Source organism: Anser brachyrhynchus (assembly GCF_964034855.1).
Source record: "Anser brachyrhynchus genome assembly, chromosome: 19".
In the NCBI taxonomy this organism is placed as follows: domain Eukaryota; kingdom Metazoa; phylum Chordata; class Aves; order Anseriformes; family Anatidae; genus Anser; species Anser brachyrhynchus.
This window is the reverse complement of record NC_137712.1, coordinates 9,022,399-9,046,126: the sequence shown is the minus strand read 5'-3', so window position 1 is coordinate 9,046,126 and position 23,728 is coordinate 9,022,399. Positions and strand designations below refer to the sequence as shown.

At 45.6% G+C, this 23,728-nt stretch overlaps 1 protein-coding gene across 9 annotated transcripts in view; it reads left to right on the top strand.

Moving 5' to 3' along the window:
- PAPPA (pappalysin 1) overlaps positions 1-23,728 on the top strand; it is a 370,091-nt gene that overhangs the window by 158,680 nt on the left and 187,683 nt on the right. The window contains exon 1 of one of the 9 annotated variants that reach the window (XM_080561601.1): positions 19,643-20,515. The exons of the other annotated variants lie outside the window; for them this stretch is intronic. Coding sequence (XP_080417727.1) covers positions 20,119-20,515 — 397 coding nt within the window. The 5' untranslated portion in view covers positions 19,643-20,118. Of the gene's footprint in view, positions 1-19,642; positions 20,516-23,728 lie in introns of those variants that run through there. 9 annotated transcript variants of the gene reach the window in all.

The following is a 23,728-nucleotide window of genomic DNA, read 5'->3' as shown; positions in this document are numbered from 1 at the left end:
AACGACGTTATCGAGCGTACACCCTTGAGTGAGGAAGAACGATATGATCTTGCTTAAATTGTATTTTAACAAACATGCCTATCTAACAATTAAGCTGGAGCAATTTTACTCTAATAGATGCTTTTGCTGCTTAATATAGAAATTTACATGTTCATTTGTAGCCCCCAGAGATCACACAGCTGCCAGATTCCCAGCTGCCACCACCCCATTCCTCCCCCTACAACTTGCTCTCAGCTTTGGCTACGAGCACTTGATCTAACGAGGCACTTTAAAATACAAATCCCACTGTTTTCTTGGCCGCTGAGCCGAGCTCACTGGGCTGTATTTGCAACAGGCCGTCTGCCAGCCAGACACCCTTACGTGCTCACCTAAGCTAATTTTACTCCCTCTGATGGCAAAACCGCTCTCTCCCCCTCCCTGCTTATCAGAATCCCGTTGCATTATACGCAACGCAACGAGTGCCTGTGACGGGTGATCCTCATCAGTGCACTCAGTTGTTGAGTGCGGTGCAAGTGCTGCTGTGCCCTGGGTCCGCTCTGCGGCCACGCTGGGGTGCTTCTGGGGTGCTCCGGGCACCTTGGGCCCCCGGGGAGACGGGGGCTATTCAGCTGAGGCTCTGCCATCCGACTGACGAGGCGTTTCCCAGATAAGGAGCTTACAGTGGGAGGTGGCAACATGCAACTCGGGCGCTGGCAGCATTTTTCCATTCTCCAGTTACTCTGTAGTTCAGCTTGGGACAGACACAAGCCTGATGTAATACGCTGCATGCTATTTCAAGGAAACAGAGCCTGTGTCCTTCAGGCCAGCTTCAGAAACTTTAGTAGATAAGGAATCCCACTCTGAATGTTTCTTACAGTCCCAGATGAGAGAAACAGGTAATGCTTGCTTTCAGCTCTGCCAGTGAAGTACAGGTATTTCATCTAAAATCCCAGAAGGGCTTGCTCGTAGCTCTGCATTTCACGTGCGCACGTGCTTTTAGCACTGACCTAGGAGAGATGGCAGGTAGAAATGGATGCATGGCCAACAATTCTTAGGGAACTGTGAAATCAGTTATCTCTGGACTAGCGATACAGAAACCCATATAACGACGTGGGTACTTTGCTCCCGTTCCCCCTGGGATGAAGTAGCCGAGGGTTTTGGTTTACCTTCAGGCCTCCACTGTTGTAGTTCTGTCCTAGAGATGAAGGCTCATCTGACCCAGGCGCTCCCTTTTGCCCCCTGGATGCGGTCAGCAGCAGGATACTGAGCTAGAAGGGGGCTGGCTCTGATCAAGAGCTCATTCTTATTGAGGACCCAGCAAAGCCGTGTCTCTAAGTAACTTGCCCAGCACCAGGAAAAAAGCCCAAACTTCTCTGTGAAGTGATTTGGCATGAATAATTCTGTACGCTCGAGACAAAGGGGCATATCCTCCAGTATAAATCAATTTATGTTTTCTAGGGATTTGGCCTAAAGCTTTTTTCTCTGACTTGCATACCATTGTGACGGTTTTGTAAAACATTGTCAAAGATAATTCATTGTGGATTATCTTGTATAATGATCAGCTGCCCATATTGTAACAAGGGGCTTCCAAAAGCGTTATTTCCTCCCCCTCACCTATGCTGAGTGATAAACCTCATACCAGAGGTGCCTGTGAGGGTTGGATGGCCGGAGAATCTGTTCCATTTGTTCTCCCATTTAAAACAAAAACACTTTTACTTATCCGTAATCAAGGAGGGAGGCAACGCCACTCCACTTGGCAAACAAACTTATAATAAGTGCACTTGCTGGAAAAATTTATAGTTTGTTCCTGAAAAAATAGACTGAGTTTATTGATAGCATAGCACAATCTGACTTGTGTTTCCTGCGTGGCAAAGGGAATGAGCATCCTCCCTTGGTCTAGAGCTGACCTCTCTTCTGCAACATGAGAAATGCCTTCAACAGGCCCAGTTAGAAACTAGATGGTAGAGCTGGGAAATGAATTTGGGAAATCTCCTCCTCCCAGAGTGAAGAAATGCATCTTCTGAAATAACTTATGGAGCAATAAGTTACCCTCGGAAGAAGTGGTCCCTGTGCTGCTCCAAGAGCAGGAAAACACCTCCATGCTTCTATGGACTTGTGTGATTTTAAGAAACAGTTTCAACAATGCCTTTCCCCAGTCTTCTGTCAGCTTTGCAGAGGTGAACCAAAATCCAAAATACCCTTGCCGAGAACTGTCCCTACTAAGTGAACGCTGCAAATGGAGGTTGGCTTTGGTTGGCGTTGTCTCTGGGGGTGTTCAAGGAAAGGTTGGACATGGTGCTTAGGGACATGGTTTAGTGGGTAGTAGTGGGTTTAGTGGTAGTAGGGGGATGGTTGGACCAGATGGTCTTGGAGGTCTTTTCTAACCTTAATGATTCTAGGAAGTGCAACAACCACAGGAAGGAACCTTGCACCAACCATTTAGCCAAATACAGATGTGTTAATGCAGTCAACAGTGATTGCATGTTTGAGGAGGACATCTCTGGAAAGCATCTTCCAAACCATACAGAGCTATACAGCGGTGTCATATAACTAGAGCCCTGGAAATACTTTGCTCTGCCTTGCTTGTGTCCAAAAACTCCTGGAAAGAGACTCCTGCGGATGTTGCGCAGAAAAGATTTCAGCCTGCAGAAAAGCTCTGCTGACATTTGTCTCGTGGCCTCTTGTCACTACCACCTCGTGAAGTGCCTTCTCCTCGAGAAGTGGAGGGCTTCAGATTAGACAACAATTTTTGTGCAGCTCAAAATAAAGCATTGAATGTAGGTGCTCAGTGCTTTAAAAGTAAATGGAGATAAAATTGGTCTCCAAGCTTCACGTGGAGTGAAAAACTGAATCCCATCATTTTGAAAAGTTGGAACTGAAACGTTCAGACTCTCAAAAGCTTTGTTTTCTGTTTTTTTCCATCTCTTTTGGCCAAAACTGTTTGCTTAATTTTGTATAGCTACAAGAGAAAATGTGATTAGTCCAGCATTTCACTTAGGGCTTAAAAACAAACAAAGGAAACCCCAGACCTACCTAAAAAGGAACGCCCTCAGGTGTAGCTACTTCTGCATCTAGGCCATATGAGAAGTAACAGCCAAGGTTACAGTTTTCTAATGCTTTTTACATAAAACCTTGACTTTCCTTTTTTTTTTTTTTTTTTTCAGTTACTCATTCAGGCTGAAATTTTCCCTGCTGGTTCATCTCTTAAAACATTTGAGCCAAGCTAGTCTTCTCTTTCCAGGAACAAATTGGGAGGAAATCATGTTGTATTGCCCATTAAAAAAAAAAAAAAAGAAAAGCCAAAAACACAAAACAAACAAACTCACAGCTGTTCCAACGTGAAACTCTCAAACTTCCACAGAAAAAGACTTGACATTTGTTGATAGTGGGGGCCTCACTCCAGTACTGCTGATGCGCATTTTGCTGTTGCTACATTTGCAGCTAATTCTGTCTCCAGCTGTGCACGTAGCATGGTGTTGGAGCTCCTGCACCTGAGCTACCAACACGTGGCAGAAGAAGAGACCTCTCTCCTGTGCTGTACTCACATGCAAAAAATAAAGCTTCGTTTTCTCTCCACCCCACTTCATTCGTGGAGCAAAGATCTGTGCCTTGAGTGAGGCAGAGGTAAGCAACATGTGATAGAAGAGCATGTGATCACAGCGTTCAGGAGGTTGTTGTTAGTGTGTGTGCACATGGGGAACAAATTTTGATTGCACAATCAAGCATAATTCAGGGATTTCCTAATCACTGAAATCTTGACTCTGCAACCTTATGAATTTTCTTCCATCTGTGGTGGTGTAATTCATTGCTATAATTGCAACAGATGGCTTTTTTTTTTTTTTAAGAAAACATGATAAGGCAAAAACTAAAATAGTAAAAATTTGAAAGACTTAGGGCCTAGGACTTTGTATTCTGTGTGAAGTGTCAGGTTCTGATATAAATATACATTTGGCACTTACCTGGCTATAAAATACAGTAGCCCTGATTAATTTTAAGAAAAATCCTGCTTAGTTTTTTAGATAGCTTACAGTGCACAAACTTTCTCCTGGGTAGTGGCCAGGCAGTAGCTACTTGTCACTGTAATAACTCTTATAGCTCTGCCATGGCAGCTTCTTGAGGATGCATCATCATCCTCAGCCTGTCTGATCTGAGACAGAGCACAAATGATAGGAATATATAATTCTGTCCATCTTGCAGGCTGCAGGCTAAGGCTAAGTGACACAATTTTGGAGAAATGAAAAGCAGATTTTCCCCCAGATCTTTGGCTTAACTCAATGTACATTGTGAGCTCAGTGTTTTGAAGGAGATCTGAGTTACCTTTTCAGAAAGCTTTAGATTGTGTAGACCTCTGTGATTCCTGGCTTCACAGCACCAGGAGTGTCAAAGTGTCGTGTCAGAGGCTGTTCTGATGGCATCGTATGCAAGATATAGAAAGTAAAGGTAAATCCTAGGAAAGGTTTCCAGTCCTCCTTTGAATGTTGAAGAATTTTGGAGAAACTGAGAGCAGAGGCAGCAAAACACCTGAACTTCTGGAAGAGTCCTTAACACAAACTTCTGAACCTTTTGGTGTTCAAAAGTGATCTCCAAAGGAAAATGTCAGTATTTACCTAATTTGATATGAAATGAGCAAAGTGGAGAGAACTAGAGAACAAAGGCTGGAGAAAACTGGAGAATGAAGGTAGGGAACAGTACACTGTGCACATTATGCAGAGAGGGGCTACATTTTAGCCTTGCCTAGAAGTGAGCTTTGGTTAAAGACAGTGCTCTTTGCTTCTTGTTAATCAACGTGGTATTAGTGCCCCATTATCCTAAAGGCTTCTAGGTAGGCACCAATTTGGATAGCAGAACACGGGGAGGAGTGCCTCTATACATTTAATAGCTGGAGGAGAGGATTACCGATGCTGAAAGCAGCAGAGCTGTCTGCAGAATGCGAGCAGAGCCAGTGACACTGACATGACATGCTGATCTGCTCAGCATCTGGGGGAAGGTAGGGGAAAAGTTTTGCCTGGTCTGATCTTAGGATAGTGACAGGTTGAGAGCTGGTGTGGGTAGCAAGAGAAGCTTTGGTGAAAGACAAAATAAGGGAAAACCTAAATACCCCCATACCTGCCCTGCTTGGCTCTCTGCTATGATGTAGTGTGAACCTATGGACTTTTTATGTTACTGGTAGTTCTTTAGGGCCTTGCTGTTTTAGTGGCAATTTTTTTATGTTTGTTTTTCAAGGAATAGAAATACATCAGCTGAAAAGGGTCCAAGTCTGTGCTACTATGGATTTTGCTGGGCATCTCGAGTTTCTCTTGTATGAAATTTTTTGAGCATCATCAAATAGGGGTAAGACAAACTTTGGGCCAACACTACCCACCTCCTGATACAGGATGTAGGGCTTTTCTAATTCTTCTTCCTGCAGGTACAGCATGCTATGACTGCGGAGAATAACGTTAGGTAATGTTAATATTTTCAGGAGATTTTTTCACTTAATGCAATCACTTGAATCCGTAATTGAGGCTGCCTGCGACATCCTTTTAATCTAGTAATGGTATGACTCTATAACAGCCTATTTGAAGTGTCAGCATTAGGGAAGGAGAGTGAGCTGGATAGCTGGAAAATGTGCTCATCCCTAATGCAATTATTAGTATTTTAAAATAACTTGTTCAGAATGAGGGAGAGGGAGTTACTGACTACACATTCAGAGTTTTTCCTCTACCTTGGGATCCATTTTGATCCATTTTGAAGGTGTGGAAGAAGGGAAGCCAGAGCAAAGACCTAGCTTCTGCCTTGAGCCTTTTCTAGAAAACACCCTAATATCCTCCACGGCAATCGCTTCATTGGTCAGGACCCAGAAAACCTTCCCACTGATGCCGGAGTCCTCCTGCATGCCAGTGTCAGAGGCCGGTGACAGCCCCCAGCGAGGTGTGGCCCTGATTCATGCCTCACGTCCATGCTGCTTCCTCCTGCGCACCCACCCCAAGGCATGGCCGTGGAGCCAGGCCCCGCTGGGCCTTTGGCCACGTGCTCCTGTTGCCAGGCCCGGGGCCCATTCCATCACTGCTGTCTGCTACTGAGGCTGCTCCTGTACTTCTTCTGTTTCGGTTTCTTGTGTCCCTTCTGGAGGCCCGGGTACACCCTCCCTAATCTCTGGTTGACCACTGTCGCTCGAAGGTGTCCTCAGCAGCAGCGAATGTGCAGCTGGGTGCTGTGGCACAGGGCAAGGTGAGCAGCTGGCAGCACTGCATCTGCTCTCTGCATTGCTCAAGGGCTGGGAGCAGCTTGGTGGGATCAGCAGGATCTGTCCCATATGCCTTCCCTTCCCCTTTCCCCTTTGGGCGCTGTCTTTAAAACCTGGGGGTGGAGTGCTTCTTCTAATACGTTGATTTTTGTAATGGGTTAAGAAGCACAGGAGGAAATCAGCAATGGTAGACTTGTTGGGATTATTTTCAAACCATGTTTTATTCTTAGTCAACTATAATGGGACTGCAGGAGGCTTTATGCTGTAAAAAAAACTCAGCTGAGTGCAGTGGCTTAATGGGCACGGGGACTTTCAAAAATGAATATAGTTTATTTTTATGTAGCGTCTTTTTTTTTTTCAGGAAGTATTTTACAGAGAGGAGGTAAAATAGGCAATGAATGCTTCCAGGAGCCGGATGCTTCTTTAGAAGGAGAAAGGATGAAGTGGTAGATAAAGAAGGACAGGTACTATTTAGACGTGGGAAGGATGAGGGGAGAGAATGGAAAGTGAGAGTAATGGGAGAAAGAAAATGAACGTGAAGGAGTTGGACAGTAAGAGAGGAGAAGGATGCAATTACAGATGGGGAAAGAAGAGGGGAGGTGAATATTACATTTGGGGCTAGAAGCAAAGGAACAAGTTTTGGCAACAGAGGTTTAGCACGAGATGGCTGCTGAGAGGGGAGGGGGAATGATGAGGCTGTGAGAGGAGGGGTGGCGGGTGACTGAGGTTTTTGCCTGACCGAATCAGTGGGTCCCCATGGTTCTGATGATGGTTGTACCCTGGCACCAGATTTCTGGGACTTCCAGGAAACCCGATTCCAACACTGGGGTCATCAGGCATGCTGGTGAGTAGCCAGGGGTTCATAGCCCACCTGTGGGAAACCGGTTTCTGCACAAGAGCAGGCTTTTCAGAAAAATATTGTCTCTGTATGGGATTGGCACTGAAAGAAAGATTGCTAAGCATGAACAGCCTAGCTCCACCTCAGGCAGGCCACACATCCAAACTCCTCTGCCAGTGGTAAGAGGTTAGCCCTGTCAAAGTCCTCCATGATTTTAATCTGTAGGTGATTAAATGGCTCCTGCATCTTGCCCTCTGACAGCAAGTCACGAAGAAAGGTGAGATCCCATTTGCGCTAACAGATTTTAACCTAAGCTCTCTGCCCTCTAGTCTTCGGAATTAACGGGGACAGCAGCCCATTGAGCACTCAGGCCATGAACACCCAGGGTGAGAAGGGCATGAGGAGACGTGGTACCTCCAGGGAAGCACCTCCTGCCCCTCTTACTGAGGGGGAAATGTGTCCAACTACCAATCTGAAACAACTGATGATGTCCATTGCCAGAGTGTTTCTGTTGAAACCTGTGTCCACTCCTGTTAGAAGCTTGTTGTCAATGCTAATCCCGTCCCAAAGAGCTCGTGGGCTGATACGTGGAGAAAGAGAGGTCTGGAGCCCTTGGCAAATTGAGACGAGGAACGATTTCCCCTCCCCTGAACAGTGCATGTGAATGAATTTTATGCAGATGAAGTACTTTGTAAAAACAAAAACAAAAAAAGATGCCTCATAACTGGAGAAGGAAATAGTGAGAGAAAATACCAAAGAGCCTGAAGGCTGAGGAGCTTTTATTCCACACTCCGTACAAGAGTAACTTAGACTTAATGGTCCCGGGAGGAGGGATAAGGAAACTACAAGCACCAGAAGTAATTATAGTAAACTGTGTAGAAAATTAGCTGCTCTGAATGGAGATATATCATGGCCGTTTCTCAGTGAGTAATCTTAGCTTTTGCTCGGGATCTCAGCTTCCCCTAGAGTGAAGGCCTTGGAAGCCTGAGGCTTTCCTCACAGTGCTCCAGGCCCTCTGCGGCCCAGGGAGCCCCACAGCACGCGGGGACAGCCGGCAGGAGCCGGAGGTGGGTGGATGAGGGGAGCTCTTCGGGCAGCCCTCAGGAGTCGGCCTGTGGTACAGCAATGGGAGAGCCACTGCCGACTGCCGTCGGTGCCTTTTTGCCTTAGGTGAACCAGCCACTGGGGGGAAAAGAAGAGAGAAGTGCTCAGTTCCTCTGACCTGCTTCCTACTGGGTACGTGCGTGCTGCCTGCCGTAGGCATTGGGGCTGGAAAAGGTGATGGTCAGCTCAGTTCTGCCTCTACGGAGGCCTGGGAGAGCAGGCGTGCGCCCTGAAAGGCTTTGAATCTTGCCCCTCCCTGATGATTTGCAAAGTTTAATTTCTGTAATGGGCTCTGGTGACAGAGGCATTCACTGTTTTTTTCCAACAGGAATTGCTGAATGTATGAATGACTCATCCTGTAGGCGGGAGATATAATGGCAGCCTTCGATATCCTGATCTAAGGGCGGGGAGGGTGTGTGGGAGGGGAGGAATGGGGTACACTTTAGGTGAAATTATCCACCTTGCTTCCCCTTCCTCAGGCAGCCCCTCCTCATTCTCTCAAAGTCCCTTCCTGGCCCGGGATCAGGATAATGCTGAGAGAGGGAAGGGGAAGGCTGAGGGCCTTCCTGTGGGAGATGAAGTTTATAATATATGCATTTGCCTGGAAATGCCATAAGAAATTAATATTTGTTACAGAAACAGTGGGACTGCATTAATATTTTAATATTAAATGAATATTTAATTTGAAAGCTTTGATTTGAAAGTGAATGAGACAGCCGTGACATGAACAGTTGTGCTGTTCCTGTTAAGAAATGTTAATGATTTATTGACAATGTCGGTAGCAATAACTTTACACCGTTTCAGTTACATAATGCCTTTGAAATATTGGTAAAGTGATTACTGAGAACAAAAAGCAGGCTGGCTTCAGCAGCCCTTTTGGGAAGGACTCGTGTTCGAGAAAAGTGCGATTCCCTGCAGGGAGGGGATCCCATCCCGTCCCCAGGATCCGGGCTGCCTGGGGCAGTGGTCAGCCCCTTGTACTGGTTCTGTCCTTCTCCCTTGCTCACGTGCTGCTCTGGCAGTGGTTCCTGAAGCACCAGGCTGAACCTGGGGGAGCCGAGAGCTTCGAGAGCTGGGTTCCTCTGCCAGCTTCCCACTGTGACTCCTGCCAGGGACCTCAATGCCCTTCAGAGCTGAGAGTGGATTGTGTTGGGGGTTCTTGTAGATCTTCTGCATGACGATGACTCAGGAGTATCAGCTAATTCTTATGCACTCAGTAGTCTTAAGGATCAAGAACACCTTGATTGCCCGAGCAGGTTTATTCTGTACCTTTTAAAGGGCTGTTGAAGCTGGACATGTACTTCCAGGAGCTCTGTTAGGGTTTTATGCCCCGGATGTGGAGGCAGTGAGGGAACAGAGAAAGGCAAACAGGTCTGTTGCCTTATGAATACCCTGAATTTAGCCTTAAATTGCAGCTGAAGCTGGAAGTCATTGGCTGAATGTGGCTCTGGTGAGCCTGAACTAGATGCCTACAGCCCACAGGTGTTGGTTCTGAAAACTCTCTGACTGTATGCTTTAAGCCCCTTGAAAACTTTTAGAGAAAGTTCTCTTCTGCTGGATAAATAGGGATGTGGAATATTTTTGCGACATGATCTGTTACCCATTAGCTGAGAACAAGGAAAATTCATCTAAAAAATAATTAAAGAGACACTTTGGCATGGTGTCCTGAACACAGTACCATGCTGTAGGTTCCCAATTCCAGAAATGTGTTTCTTCTTAAAGCCAATCTTTGCACAAAATTAAGAGAAAAATTCACAAAGTGGCCCAATCTAAACAAACAGTTGTGCATTTTTTCTTCTTCCCTCTCTCTCTTAATTTCGTGCCATTGTTAAAATCATCCTTATTAAAAGTTAGTGGAACAAGTTAGTGGAACAAGGAAACAAAAACCCAATGTAGGATGTGGTTTAAAGTACTGCTTATTGAGCCTGATAATCTTTCTCAGTTTTCAACTGCATTTTTCTGATGGCAGTCTTGGTGACTTTAGTGTTGGCAAAAGATACTAACACCAAAGGCTTCACCTTGTGTGACAAATGTCAGCAAAAGTTCTGTGTGCTTCACCACTGTCCTGGTCCCTCTGCTACCTCCCGGGAGTTTTCTAGGTAAGGTTTTGAGGAGTGCAGACTCATGATGACTTCCAACAGATCACATCACAGAAGGCTTTCAGAATATCAGATCAACTTAACAGCCTTGGTCATGCTCAACAAGGTTGGAAAACAGATGACTATCAACCCTTATTTAAATCCTTTGCTTGGACTGAAATAATTTTAAAAGTAGGCACCAATATACCCATATAGTTCTTGATTTTGTTGGGTTTGCCCCAAAACCTGTACAACGGGACTCACCAACCCCGCACCTTTAGCAGGAGAACTGCCCACATTCCCCATGAAGTAATTGCTGTAGACTCCACATACATCATTTCCTATTAAAACCTGGCAAGACATTATTTGGCACAAAGCATGCACTGTTTTGGAGCATATGATATTTTAGGGCTGAAATATTGTGAATACTCCTAACAAAGTTGATTTCATTTGTGGACAAAAAGCCGCCCTATTTTTCTTAGTAACTATTCAGTGCACTATTCTGAAAACAAGTCTGATCAAATTAAAATCAGTCTAAACTTTTTTTTGTAACCCAGAAAGAGTTACTAACCTTTCTGGGTGGGTCATATAGCATTTAATAGCAGCGGGTACCTTTTTGTATAAATATCATGAACTATGGAATTTAATGAGATTTGTATTGCACTATAGAAATGTACTCTAGAAAATTAAGTTTAAGTCTGTAGGTTTAAATGTTTTCTATGAATATTATTGAATTTATACAGGGCTTTGTGATTCTATGCCTATTTAGTTTTGGAGAATGTTTTCATGTATTATTTGGGTTTCCATTTGATACACTTTTCTTTTTCCTCGTTCTTTTTTAAAGCACTGGTAGCAAAAGAATGAAAGGAGGCTATTTTTCGCTACAGGATAAATTTTGATATTTCAATTCTAGTTTTTGCCTCCTGAGGAATTTTCTATTTTCTTGAGATTCTTAACCAGGTCATTCACATACTCGTAGGTAGAGCTACCTGCCTAGGCAGCGTATCTGAGCTGCCACTGCTGTGGGTCACAAGAGCCCGGTCCCTATAGCGTGTCCGTTCTGTACGCTGATGTCCTCATGCAACAGCAAGCAGTCCTAAGAGGAGGACACGTGAAATATCCTCCAGTACAAACCAGGTTATGCTTTCCTCAGATCCACTTCTCTGCAGCTTTTATAGCTGTCCATACGATGTTTTCTGTTTTCTGTGCTAGTGGGAAAACAGGGTTTGACACTCACTAGCAAGCAGCCCTGCAGCGGCGGGGTCTGCTACCTATCACTGGAGAACCGGGTATCACCTCAAAGAGCAAAGAGAATTTTTGAAAATCCTGTTAAATGCATTAACAATGAACTCACGATGAAGTCAAAACCTTGCTTAGACATTTCGATTGAGAGTTGCCATACAACTGTAGCCAGTGGTGGGTCTTGGCCGAAAATGTATTTATACATTAAGACAGATAGAGATGGATTTCACTAGTTTAAACGCAGTTTTAGTGCAGACAAAAGCAATAGGGGGTGGCGGGGAAAGCACAGGCTGCCACCACCCTCACATATGGCAATCGTTTCCTATAATGCTTGCTATATTGTATTTATGTCATGCAGTGACATATCACAGAAAGCCACCTATGCCAAATTCTTAACAACAACAAAAAAATACTGCAGCTTTTAGTGAGGGCTGTCCTCCAACTTATTTGTGTTTTGTTGTTGGTTTTCTTTTTCCTTCTGCTTTTCATCTGTCTGGTTTCTATTTCCACCCTTTCTGCTCTTTCCTTCTTGGTTTTGTTTTGTCTTGTTTTTTCTTTTTTCTTTTTTTTTTTTTAAACCGTATTTGAGGAATCTCGGTTGCACTGAGAAGCCTGGGAGGTATGACTGGAATGTTTTGATTTAATACATCCTTGCCTGAACTTTCTTTTGACAGATCGATTAATATTTGTGGATTTTGGTGGCAGAGCACTGGGGGGGCACAGGAAGATGAGGCAGCCAGATGTATGGTGAGGAAGCTGCAGAAGGACTCTTGAGGGCTTGGTTCAGGTGCAGGGGGGTGACAAAGTGATGCAGCATTGCAAAGTTTGGAGCTAAGCACAGTTAGAAAGGACTGGTTATTATCTCCCAGGCAGGTGGATGGTCGCCTTGCTCCGTGCTCAGGGCTTGGGTATAATGCTGGCAGAGGGGGGGCTCGGATGCCGCATGCGTCATGTTCGCGCTGCTGTAGCCTCCTGGGTCAGGTTGGGGCAGAAGCTTGCCTCTGACCGCCGATTTACAGGTTACCTCGAGGGCCCAAGGCGGGACAGGACAGATGCCTCTTAAGGTTTGGGAGCATTTGAGTTGAAGGCTTGACTTTGGGCACTGCATGCTGTGAAGACAGGACTGAAGGCTGCAAGGAGGGCTCCCTGCTTGGCTCCATACCTTGTGTGCATGGCACTTCGCAGCTGTGTTTTTCAAATGCCATTCAAATGAAAGCAGGGAGGGGAAATCCCATTTTGCTGTGAATTGCTCTCAACTGCAGAGAGAAGTTTTTCCTCTGAATTCTGTCTTTTGGCTGTCTCATTGCAGAATGACGCACGGTGTCTTTCTCCTGATCAATTTGTTTATCGCTTGCTTGATTATCTTTTTCAATAGCAAGACATGACAGGTTTCTCTTGTCAATCCTGTTAGTACTGGCATTGGAGCAGAAATTTAGTTTAGGAAAAACATTTAGATATGTTAAACTTTCCCGTAGACGATGCCTGTGAATACCAAAACATGGCTTGATATGTTTGGATTTTCTAGACTATTCCTGGGCCATGTATTCCCATCTGTCTGAGTCCTGCTCCTTGTTTCTCGGGACATGTACTTGTGTGCCAGCACCACGCTTCCCTTCTGGCTGTCACAGCAGTTCAGGCTCCTCTATACAGTACCGCAATGTGCCGACAGTGCACTGGGGGAGCTGAGGGAGCAGCGGGCACAGCCCCCGTCTGCACCCCCGGGCCCACCCAGCCACTGGTGCCCCTGCCCACCCGGCACGAGGTGCTGGAGAGCCGCCCTCTGCTTCCCCAGGACACCTAGAAGTGACCTCTCTCTCTCTTTAATGCTTTAAAAGTGATGTATGGCTAGAGGAAGACGTCAAAGCGGAGCGCTGGAAGACTGATGACCTCCATGTATCTTCCGAACAGGTACCCAGCTAGCAGAGGCCCCGTCTGCCTTCCCAAAGCAGCCTCCCCCCATCCCTCGCTGCACCCATGCACGTTATTTATCGTGTGGGGAAAACATCAGTAGGTCTAAGAGGATAGTTTAGGCTCCACAGCTCGCCCAGTCCTTGACCTCTTGGCTGAGACTTGCCAACGGGGCGGTGACTAATGAGCAGCAACTGCAGCGGTGTGCTTTGTGTTGCGGGTATGTGCCGGTTTGGTGGGACGTATCTGCTAGTGCCCCACACGCTTACAAATGCAGGGGACCCTGCTGTAAGAAGCCAGCCCCCGTCTTGCCCATCTTACAGTATTTTGACTGTGCAGCGCTGTCTGATAGGTCTTTGGTTCAGTGAAACGATCTCTTCTCCTGAGCAAGCTGAAAATGTTCAAGGGTGAATAAAGCAATGGCGCTGTGCAGTTCTCTGTCTGGTCTCAAAAACCAGCTACCAGTATTCGCGAATTGCTAGGAGCTGCAAATCATGGGGAGTTTTTCCCTTTGTGGGCAGTCAGCTGCTTGTCTTGTTCCCCTTTCCTTCCCAGCCAGGTTCCCCAAGTAACTCATACAAACTCATGGTATTAAAATGCTAACATGAGCAGGATTTCAGGCAGAATAGGTATTCACCAGAATTTCACCAGCATTTGAGCGAGCCCCAGAAGCAGTGGAGGATCCATAGCTTTTGAGTGAGATGATTTGGGAACTCACATCTCATTCTGGAAAACCTGGAAAAGCTTAGGTACTCTCCTGGGTTTTACCTGTTTTTTTTCAAGGGCAGCATTAAATATTCCCTCTTCGTGGCCCCTCAGAAATTTCTCATTGGGGAAAAAGTAGAGAATTGATAAAAACAGTGTTCTGTAGTTCCGGGCTTCAGCATCCCGACTTCATCTGAGAATCTTAAATCCGTGGGCAAACAGACTTCTAAAAGAGGCATTCTGTCTGTCAGCCTCCTGAACCCAGAGGGGAAGGTGAGGCAAAGAGCGTTTGTGTCCTCCTTGGGCTCCTAAACCCCTGCGAGAGGAGGAGGGCTTTGGATCCAGGGGCAATGCCAGGAGGGTGCCGGGAGCTCGGCCCCACCAAGGGTGCACGGGGGAGCCCAGGGGTGGGCAGGGGCCTGTGGGCACTCCTGAGACCCAGGAGGTCCTTCCTCCGCTCAGCATCTCTTCCTTTAGGCTGTGATTTTGCTGCCCCCATCAGTCTGCTGGGTTAGGAAGCGGCCTCCCTCTCCGTGTCGGGATGTGGCCCCGCAGGGCGGGAGGCGAGGGGCCTGATCCTGGAGTCACCCCACAGAGACCCACCGGGGCTGCTCTGGAGGCTCGGTGTGTCCCCAACGTGTGTGTGGGGCCATGGGGCTGCGGCGTGGACAGGCGAGACGAGGTCCTGGCAGTTCCCTCGCCACACCTGAGCGAGGATTTTATCCACACAGCCAGTCCCCAACGCCCAGAATTATGGTATGCAGTCCAAATTCAGGTGGGCCCACGGCTATAATCAATATTTGCGTGGTTTAATTGAGGATGAAGGTTTCGCCCCGTTGTTTACGTCCTCTACGGTGAGCAACATCTCTTTTTGCTCTCACCACAATGTTGTAGGATAGAGATTAGAGCCCAACCCCCGAGAATGTATTTCAAGAATGCGGTGAAAAAAAAAATACAAAGAATATGTAACTTTTCTGGAAATACGATATTTCATGTGGGAAATTTGAAGGATAAAGTAACTGAATTCCAGGCGAACAGGCATCACTATTGTTAGGTAATACAGCTCTCTGCAGGGCAAAAAAGAGTGGTATGCCAGGTTTAAATAGGAATTTATAGCCACTGACTGCAAATTACTTTATAAAATTACTGATACCTTTATAAAGCTATCAATTATGTGTTTAGTCTTGATTGTCATTTATTGCAGTTCTTAATTGTTCAGTAAGCTTTTCTGGATTAAATGGTATATTTCAAATTGACATGAGGCTGTTTCATTGACGTAAAGTACCAGAGTGTGTATTTCACACATGGGACAACTGGGAGAGCAGCAGCAGGAGAGTCTCTTACCCACTAATAAAGGAAATGTAGTACTGGTGTTTTGATTCCTGCTCAAGTTAGCATAGTTATAAGGCATTATGAACATGCAGGCGATAGTTAGCAAAGCACCCAGAAACTCAGGACTTTCATTAGCACAGAGTGCAAGGATAAAGGCAGCACACAGGCTTTTAATTGTTTGTCCTTTTGAAAATATGAGGAGGAAGAACAGATAGAGAAAACATTTTAAAAAAATTTGGCAAATTTACACTGAGTCCAAATTAGGTCTTCTGTTAAATCTTTTCCAGGATTGAACATATTTGGCATTTTTTTATTGTTGTTTCTTCAGTTATTAGTGTTCCTGCCTTTTCCTGGGCTCACGAGGGGCTGTGGCGACATTCCATGTAGCTCCTGTCTCGCCCTTCGGACACCAAGTGTGTGGCTCTGTCTCCAACGAGGTGTTGGGTTTTACGGGATCCACAACCCGGAATGCCTAAATCCCTGTTGCTTTGAAGCCGTTCTCGGCTCTTTGGGTTTCATTCCTCGCTATTCTGTGGAGGCAGCGTGATTCCTATCATACCATTGTTGATTGCATAAAATATTCCCTGAATCCAACACGTTGCATTAAAATCTGGTGTCTGGGCCCTGTCTGATTCTGAACAGAGCCGCTGTTGGATTGCGTTTCAGCCATCGTCAAGCCAGGCCAAGTTCGGAGAGACTTGATTGGGATATCGGTGAGGGGTAAAAACCATATAAACCTCTGCTGTGATTGATGGAGTTGTGCACAGCGAGGACAACTATGTACAAATACTTGCTCAAAATAGTAGGGCCTCAATTCAGCCGTAACTGGCAGACTGTTCAGCTTGCCTTTCAAGAAACGTTGTTTTTAATTGACCTTCGCGTGAGTAATTTGAAGATCCAACACCGTTTCTTAAGAAAAGGATTGCAAACTGTGGAATCTCCCATCGTATGTAGAATTAGTAATTTTACTATATCATGAGTGATTAAACCTGACCCCCAGGGAGCCAAAAATAATGCTGTGTGACTTCCTCGCCTAATTACCGCAGAACAAATGTGAAAATGTGTACATTACAGCAAATCGTGTGCTAATTGGCCTTGGAGAAAGACTAAATATGAGGGAGAAATGGGCATATAATTTCAAACATATTTGAGAGGTTTTGCAGGCTGCTTGCAAATAGGAGGGAAAAAAAAGTCAAAATTTGACAAAACCATTATTTGTTATGATTTATTCACTCAGCTCTAGTCTTGAACCTGGGAGTTATTGGCAGCTTCAGCTAAGATTCCTGCTGAGTATTTCTACTTATAATGACTGCATGCAGCATGTAGCTCAATGCTATTTTTTTGGCATAATATCATAAATATCTATTTTAATTCTTGTCTCTATACATGTATCTAGGGTTTGGTGCTTTTTTTCTTTTTCTAGTGAAAATATCTATATGCAGGACAATATCCTGCTCCCTTTACTTAGGAGAATACTCCACTCGAGTTCAACAGGAGGATTATTCTCCTTGGGTAGAAACCCCCCTGCCAGAAGGCCCGTACATCACTTAAGTACTGGCTTAAGCAGAAAATAAATGTCCATCTGTGCAGGGTAGAATTTCATCTGTTGTCAGGGAAGTTAGATCTGACCCATGGACTTAAGGAATCCCAGATTTACTCCCTATTCCGAAAATCACATCACTCTTCCACTCTCTGTTCTTTATCGTGCAGGACTCAAGAATTTAGGCACCACATTTCCTTTATGCTTTTGCAAAGTATTGGAAGTAAAACTGATTGAACGTGTAATTTGTACTCGAGAGGTAAATCTCATCTTTTCGTACTTTCTTCTGTCTACTGTAAATACTGAAAGTCAAGATTTGGTCCTTTCCTCTGTAGCTGGAATACTCTTTGAGTTTGTTAATGGAATTATAACCCATGGCATTGACGTGTTGTGTTTTGGTAACAGTGAAGCACTTGCTTTTGCCATTGCTATTTTAAGAGTATAAGGTCAAATATGTTCAAAATGAAATGCTGCAGTGCCATCGAATTGAAATGTTTCAATTGTTTTCTTTGATGATTGCAGCCAAATCATAATGCCCCTAAGAAAATCTGGATTTTGCAGAATTAACTTTTTCCACTGGAAAAACTGGAAGCTGTGTTATTTAAGCTAGAGAGCCTGCTCTTCCAGGCATGGGCAGAGTTCCCATCGATGTCGGGGGAGTTTTCAGCTGGAGCAAGCAGTGTCCTGGGCATCAAGACTCTTCCTGGTTTAGCTCTTATTTGAAGTTGAGCCCGTTCACTTCGACTTTGTGATTTTTCATTTGATTTGCAGTATCCTCTACGTGTTAAATTATAATAGCAAAGTGGAATACACAGACTCTGATCTTAAACTGTTTCTGCTGAGCAGGCACACATGTATAAGTGGCTTTTTTGCATCCCTCTGAGATCTTCAGGACATTTATGGGAGTTTATGCCGTGGTGTAGTTTGTTTGCTACCTAACAATTTCCTCTTGATTGTTGAGAGGCTTAATTGCTTTGAGGTCTTGTATTCCAAACTTTGCAGATGTTACCAGTGTTGTGTATCTTTATTGCAAGTCGAGCTGTTGTGGAGGGAAGGTCTGTGGGGCTGATCAGCTGCGCTTGTTGACTTCTGTGGGGCTTTGTGGATATGTGCAACATCTCTGAAAATCAGATGCCAAATTGTACATTCCTGAGTGTTTGCAAATTAGTAAGGAGCTGAAAAGCCCTCTCCCAAAAGCCTTGCGAGTATGCAACAATTCTTTCTCATTTCACTATTTGCTTTCATTAATTTTATCATGTATATTTGAAGTGTAAGTAGCCATAACAAGCTCATCCTAACAGGGTAATCTGCAAAAGCAGTAAGGTTACAGTCCCAGGAAAACTCTTGAGCGAGTTCTGTTCGACGCCTGCAGGAAGGTAAGGTGGTGTGGCCGTCGTCAGGTTTGAGGTGGAGGAAGAGGGTGATGTGAATTCCTGGGTTTGAGACTGCAACTTCGCTCGGTTCTGCTGCACTTCTTCTGAATGGAATTGTGGCCAGTAGATTCAGGCTGTGCTACTGCTAAGTCATTTCCACTTATTAAGTACTTAGAAAAATCCTTTTTGTTGCCATCAGGGGGAGCTTTTGAGATCTTTCAAGAGTGAAAAAAAATATTAAAAAAAAAAAAAGAAAGGAGAAAAAAAAGAAACGTCCCAGCTCAGAAACAGAGATCTACAAACCAGCAAGCAGCCAGAATCTTACCTGTGGCTACAACTAAGCCAAGGAAACCAGGGGAGCTGAATTCTTTAGACTGAAAAATTAGCAATATTGAGAGAGGATTTTTTGACTCAATCCACCAATAAAATTAATAATTTTTTTTTTTTATTATTTCAAAAAAAACAGGAGTCTTTGGGAGCACTCAAAAGCCAAATCCTGCTCTGTTGCTACAGCTTCTGGAAGGCAAATGCTCTTCAAAAAGCTTCTCTCCTTTTAGCTCCTGATGATTCGATGGGGACCTTTTGATGCAACATTTGGATTAGCTGCACACAACTGCACTGAGGGGGACCACAAAAGGGGGAGCCTGGCTGATTGCATAACTTTAAGAAAATAATAAGAGGAAAAGAAAGAATTAGGAAAAGAGAGAGAGAGTGAAAAAGAAAGAAAGAAAGAAAGAAAGCAATTAAAAAAATATCTGAGACTCAAGTTTCAAGACTCTTTATGTGCTGCAGAGGAGCATAAGGTTTACCAGCAAAGTGCAACGGGGAGTCTGAGAGGAGAAATAGCTTTCTCTTTTGCCAAGAAAAAAAAAATAGGAATGTGTGTTTTGGACTGGACTGAGAAAGAAAGCTGGGGAGATTGCAAAAAGGGGGGTGCAGGATTTTTATCACATTGATCCATTCATCTTGATCGTCTTCTTTAAAAAAATAAATAAGAGAGGGGAAAGTGATAGGGGGAAAGAGGAAGAGGAGAGAAGAAGGGGGAAAAAAGAAAACAGCAAAAGTGTTTGAACCTCTGGAGCTATCTGCTCCTTCAAGCTGATTGATTAGTCATGATCCCTGCAGTTTTAATGGGAATCATTCAATTGGGAAGGTGGAGCACCCTAGAGTAGATTAGCATATTCTTGTTTACTCATCTTCTGAGGGGCTTTTTCTCTTTTCTTTCATTTTGTGGAGAAGAAGGGAGGGGGGGAGGTTGGGGGGAAGGAGGGGGTTGTGGCTTATGTTATAAAGGAGGCCAAAAAAATAAATAGATTAGAGCATCTTTTGGGGGGAGGGAAATCAGTGGGTCTGAGTCTTGGAGAAAGCTGGGGGGGTTGTTTTGTTTTTTTGTTTTGTTTTGTGTGTGTGTGAGTGTGTGTGTGTGTTTTTTTTAAGAAGAAAAAAAATAAAGGGAAGAAAATCCAGCAGAGAAAAGAAGAGAGAGAGGAATTCCAGCTGTGGAGGAATAGAGGAGAAGAAGACAGATAGAGGAGGAAGAACAGAGAAATACATTTCAACCAAGAAGGAGTTTTGATTTATTTTATTTTTATTTGTTTTAAGGAAAAAAAAATCTATAAGCAGGAAAAAGAAAGAAAGAAAAAGAAAAAAAGAAAAGAAAAAGCAACTGAGAAGGGTTATAAAAAGAGCAAATACCAAGAAGGGTGAACAAGAGAAGAAAGTCAAGGCAAGGAGGAGCCCAAAGCTGGCAGATCGGGAGGATTTGCAGGGGAGAAGGGGGGGGAAGATTGGAAATGCAGCTCTGGAGTTTGCTGCTGCCTCTTGCGCTTCTCTGTACAGCCCTAGCCAGTGGACCCGAATGTGGGATGGACGAGCGCTCCCGCAGGGCAAGAAGGGACACCAGGCACAGCCGCCAGCTCCTCTACACTGCCCCGGGCACCTGTGCCACCAGGTTAGCCCGAGGAAGGCGCTCCACTGCTGGGCTGGAGCCTGGGCATGTCCCCCGCAGGAGGCAACAGCGGGAGGTAAAGGACGAAGAGGAGTCCCTTACCCCGAGCAGGGCGCTCTATTTCAGTGGACAAGGTGATCAGCTGCGGCTGAAGGCAGATATTGAGCTGCCCCGAGATGCCTTCACTTTGCAAGTGTGGCTGAAAGCTGAAGGAGGACAGAGATCTCCGGCTGTCATTGCAGGTAGGTAGTTCGTCGTGCCTGGGGCTGCAGCATCCCTTTTACGTTCCGGGAGCCGGCAGAGCAGCCAGCTGTAGGCGTGCGTGTGTGTAGTGTATGTGTGTGTGCATTTAAATGTGCGTGTGCCTTGCAACATACGTGCGTACGGGAGTGCATGTGTAAACATGCACGGCTGTGTTTATTATATATATATTCGGGGGAATAGTGGAGCTCGGCAAACTGGCTGAAAGTATATGCTCGCAGAAAAAGTTATGTAAACTTTTGCATAGGGAAATGGCAGTATCCTGGGTAGTTTCTGTATTTCTGTCTGTCTGGATTGAGATGCAGACAGGGGAGAGAGCTCTTACGGTGGGTTTTTAACTCATTTGCAGGTCAGAAAACTGTAAGTAGAGCTTTTAAAAGTAGCTTGTATGCGTGTATGAAAAGAAATGTATGTCTGGTGTGTGGCTGCAAAGAAATGCATGTGGAAGGTCCCTCTACGATTTCCTTAGTTTTATTAGCTCTTTAGCGTACTTTCACTGTTACCTTTTTAGATGCTATGTTAGCATGTGGTTTCCAAAAAGCTATAAAGGAACTTTTGGCTATTGTGAAACCTCAAATGAATCAAATGAGTTTATAAAGTTCCCAACCCCTCGACACTCAGCTGGGGCTGGGACTAGCGCTGCAGCTAGAGGATGTCGAGTATTTTTGTCTCCCCTTAGAAACGGCAAGTGTAACACAAATGATTGTAAGGTCAAATAGCCCTATAAAACCATTTAGTACTAAAAGCAGCTACCAGTCTAAGCTGTCTGAGCTGAACAATAATGAGGGATATTGCACTTTTCTTATTTAAATTTTATGAGCCCATCATGAATTTGGGTCCTTTTCCCGTGCGGTCGCTCCCTCTCCCCCTCCCTCCCGCTGCCTCCCTCCCTCTCCCCGCTTTAGTGATAAAGTGCAGCGAAGTTGTCGTGAAATTGGATACTTTTCGGAGGGTTACAAACCCTTATAAATGTCGCCACATCCATCTTTGCTCTGAAGGAAGTCATAGAAAATGGAAATGCTCTTAAAAAAAAAAAAAAAAAAAAAAGGAAAACAAGTCAGAAAGAGGAGCGGGCAGGGGTGGGGTGGGGGGGAGGAAGACATGTTTTACAGTTCTTTTGGCAAGGAGATTCCCTGAAAGTACGAAGTTTCCATGTCCTAGGATGCCTTAAAGAGACAGGGAGGATTTCCCCTTTCCCTTTAACCGGAGTCACTTCCTACGAGAAGGCAGCGGATGCTTGTGCCGCGGGTACCGTGGCCACCAGCCCCGCTCGCTGCCCTGCCACCGTCCCCCTGCGATCTCCTCCATCTCCTCTGCCCCGTCCCCAACCTGCACGACTGTCGCCTCTCGGCAAAGTTGCTTTGTCCTGGGGAAAACAGAAAGGGAGATGAACTCGGCAGCGCGGTTCCTTAACTTTCCCCAGTCCCAGCTGCTCGGCTTGCTGGTGGGGAGGGGGACGCAGCGTGTGTGGCTGCGGGGTGGGCAGGAGGTGCCGGGCAAGGGCTGCTCCCCTTTGCTTGTAGTAGGACAGACAGGAGAGCAATTTCATAGGAGAAATAGTTTATTACTTGCATTATTTCCCCTGGCTTTCTCATGCTCCACTCTTCTGTTTCCCAATCTTAACTTAAACCCCAGGGCTCAAAGTGCTTCCCTTTCAACTTAGGGCAGGCAGAATTGGGGTTTGCACAGATCTCGCCGGTGGCACAATGCGGTCCGTGTGTTTGTGTTTAACCCAGCACCTAGGACCCCGTGTCCGTCTTAGGTGCAAGTATCTGTAATTCATACAATAGGAGCCCTGGACAAACACACACAAAGATCATTTGTAGTAAAATACTTTAATTGGAAGGGGGAGGTTGGTTTGTTGCCTGTGTAAAACACTTGACCCATTTTATGCATGGAAATAACATTCCACTGTGAAAAATGAAAATAAATGCCCCAGTTTAGCACTGTTGAGCTTGCAGCTCAGCTTGGGAGGACTTTGTGATTTTTATTTTATTTTTAAACTCCCCCTTCCCCCCTCGCACACACTCTTGAAGAGGAGCCAGGTTTGGCTCTGTGTGTAAACACCTGGAAGAGGTCCAAGAGGAACTCACTCGGAGTATCCTCCGCACACCACAGCCTCCCAGACCTGCAGCAAGCTTAGGGAGAGATTACGCTTCCCTCAATGAGGAAATCAAGGGTTCTGGCTGCCAAAACGCTTGGCTTTCTCATTTTCACTGTTTTGGGATGTGACAGACGCAGGAGCCCTGTTCTGCTGTTGACGCCGCATCTGTAGGACCCCGCCGACACCCAGAGCCCTTCTGGGTGCTGCGGGCAGGCAGGGAGCGGATCCGTGTGCTGACGTTGCCAGGAGTGAGTTTCTCCCCAACTTCTGCAAAGTGGGAAGTGGTGGGACTGTAGATCTGGCAGGGAGGGCAGGACCGACTGGAGGACACCTCATTGCCAGAGCCCTTCTTGTACCCTCATCTGCCTTCTGCCCCCCACCCTCTGCCTCTGCTGCCTGCTGCTCTTCGATCCCGCCTGGCGTGCAAGTAGTCACTGCGAGTTGTGTAGGAGCCCCATGCGTGCCTGTGGGGGAAGCCTGCCCGTCTGTTAAAAATCTCATGTAGGACCCGAGTTGTTATCAGCTCCTGCGCCTGAGCCCTGATAGAAAGGAGCTCTTCTGCTAATCCAGGCTACAGGAGTTTCTGTTTCTGTCTGGAGCCAACTCTCCTTACGTCACCCTCTGCTGCAGTATTCAATTTGTTTTCATAAATGGCTAATTTTACAGTGCTGTTAAGTGGGTTCGTCATTGCGCCGGGCCATGCCCTGTCTCTGATGATAGGCAGTCCTCGGTGCCAGGCTCTGCCAATTTTCACGCTGGTTGGCAGTGATGTTATTGCTGCCCTGTTTGACTTCACTGATATCTGTTCTGGCATTTGTCAGGGAAAGCTGTTGGGAAACGAGAAGTCTGACCCATTGATCTGTGTTACGCAAAAGCTCAGCAGCGTTTTCGGAGCTGGGCTGGGCTTCGTTTGTGCGGCTCCTGCGGTGCGGCTCCAGCGGCGGCAGCTCTCAGCTCGTGCGTACTTGGGTCCCTCCCCGGGCCACATAGTTCTTGGACAAACACTCCTTGGATGTGCGTACCTACCACACAGCACAGTACATCCCTCTTATAAATACACGCGTGTGCACATGGTATTAATCATGCGAGG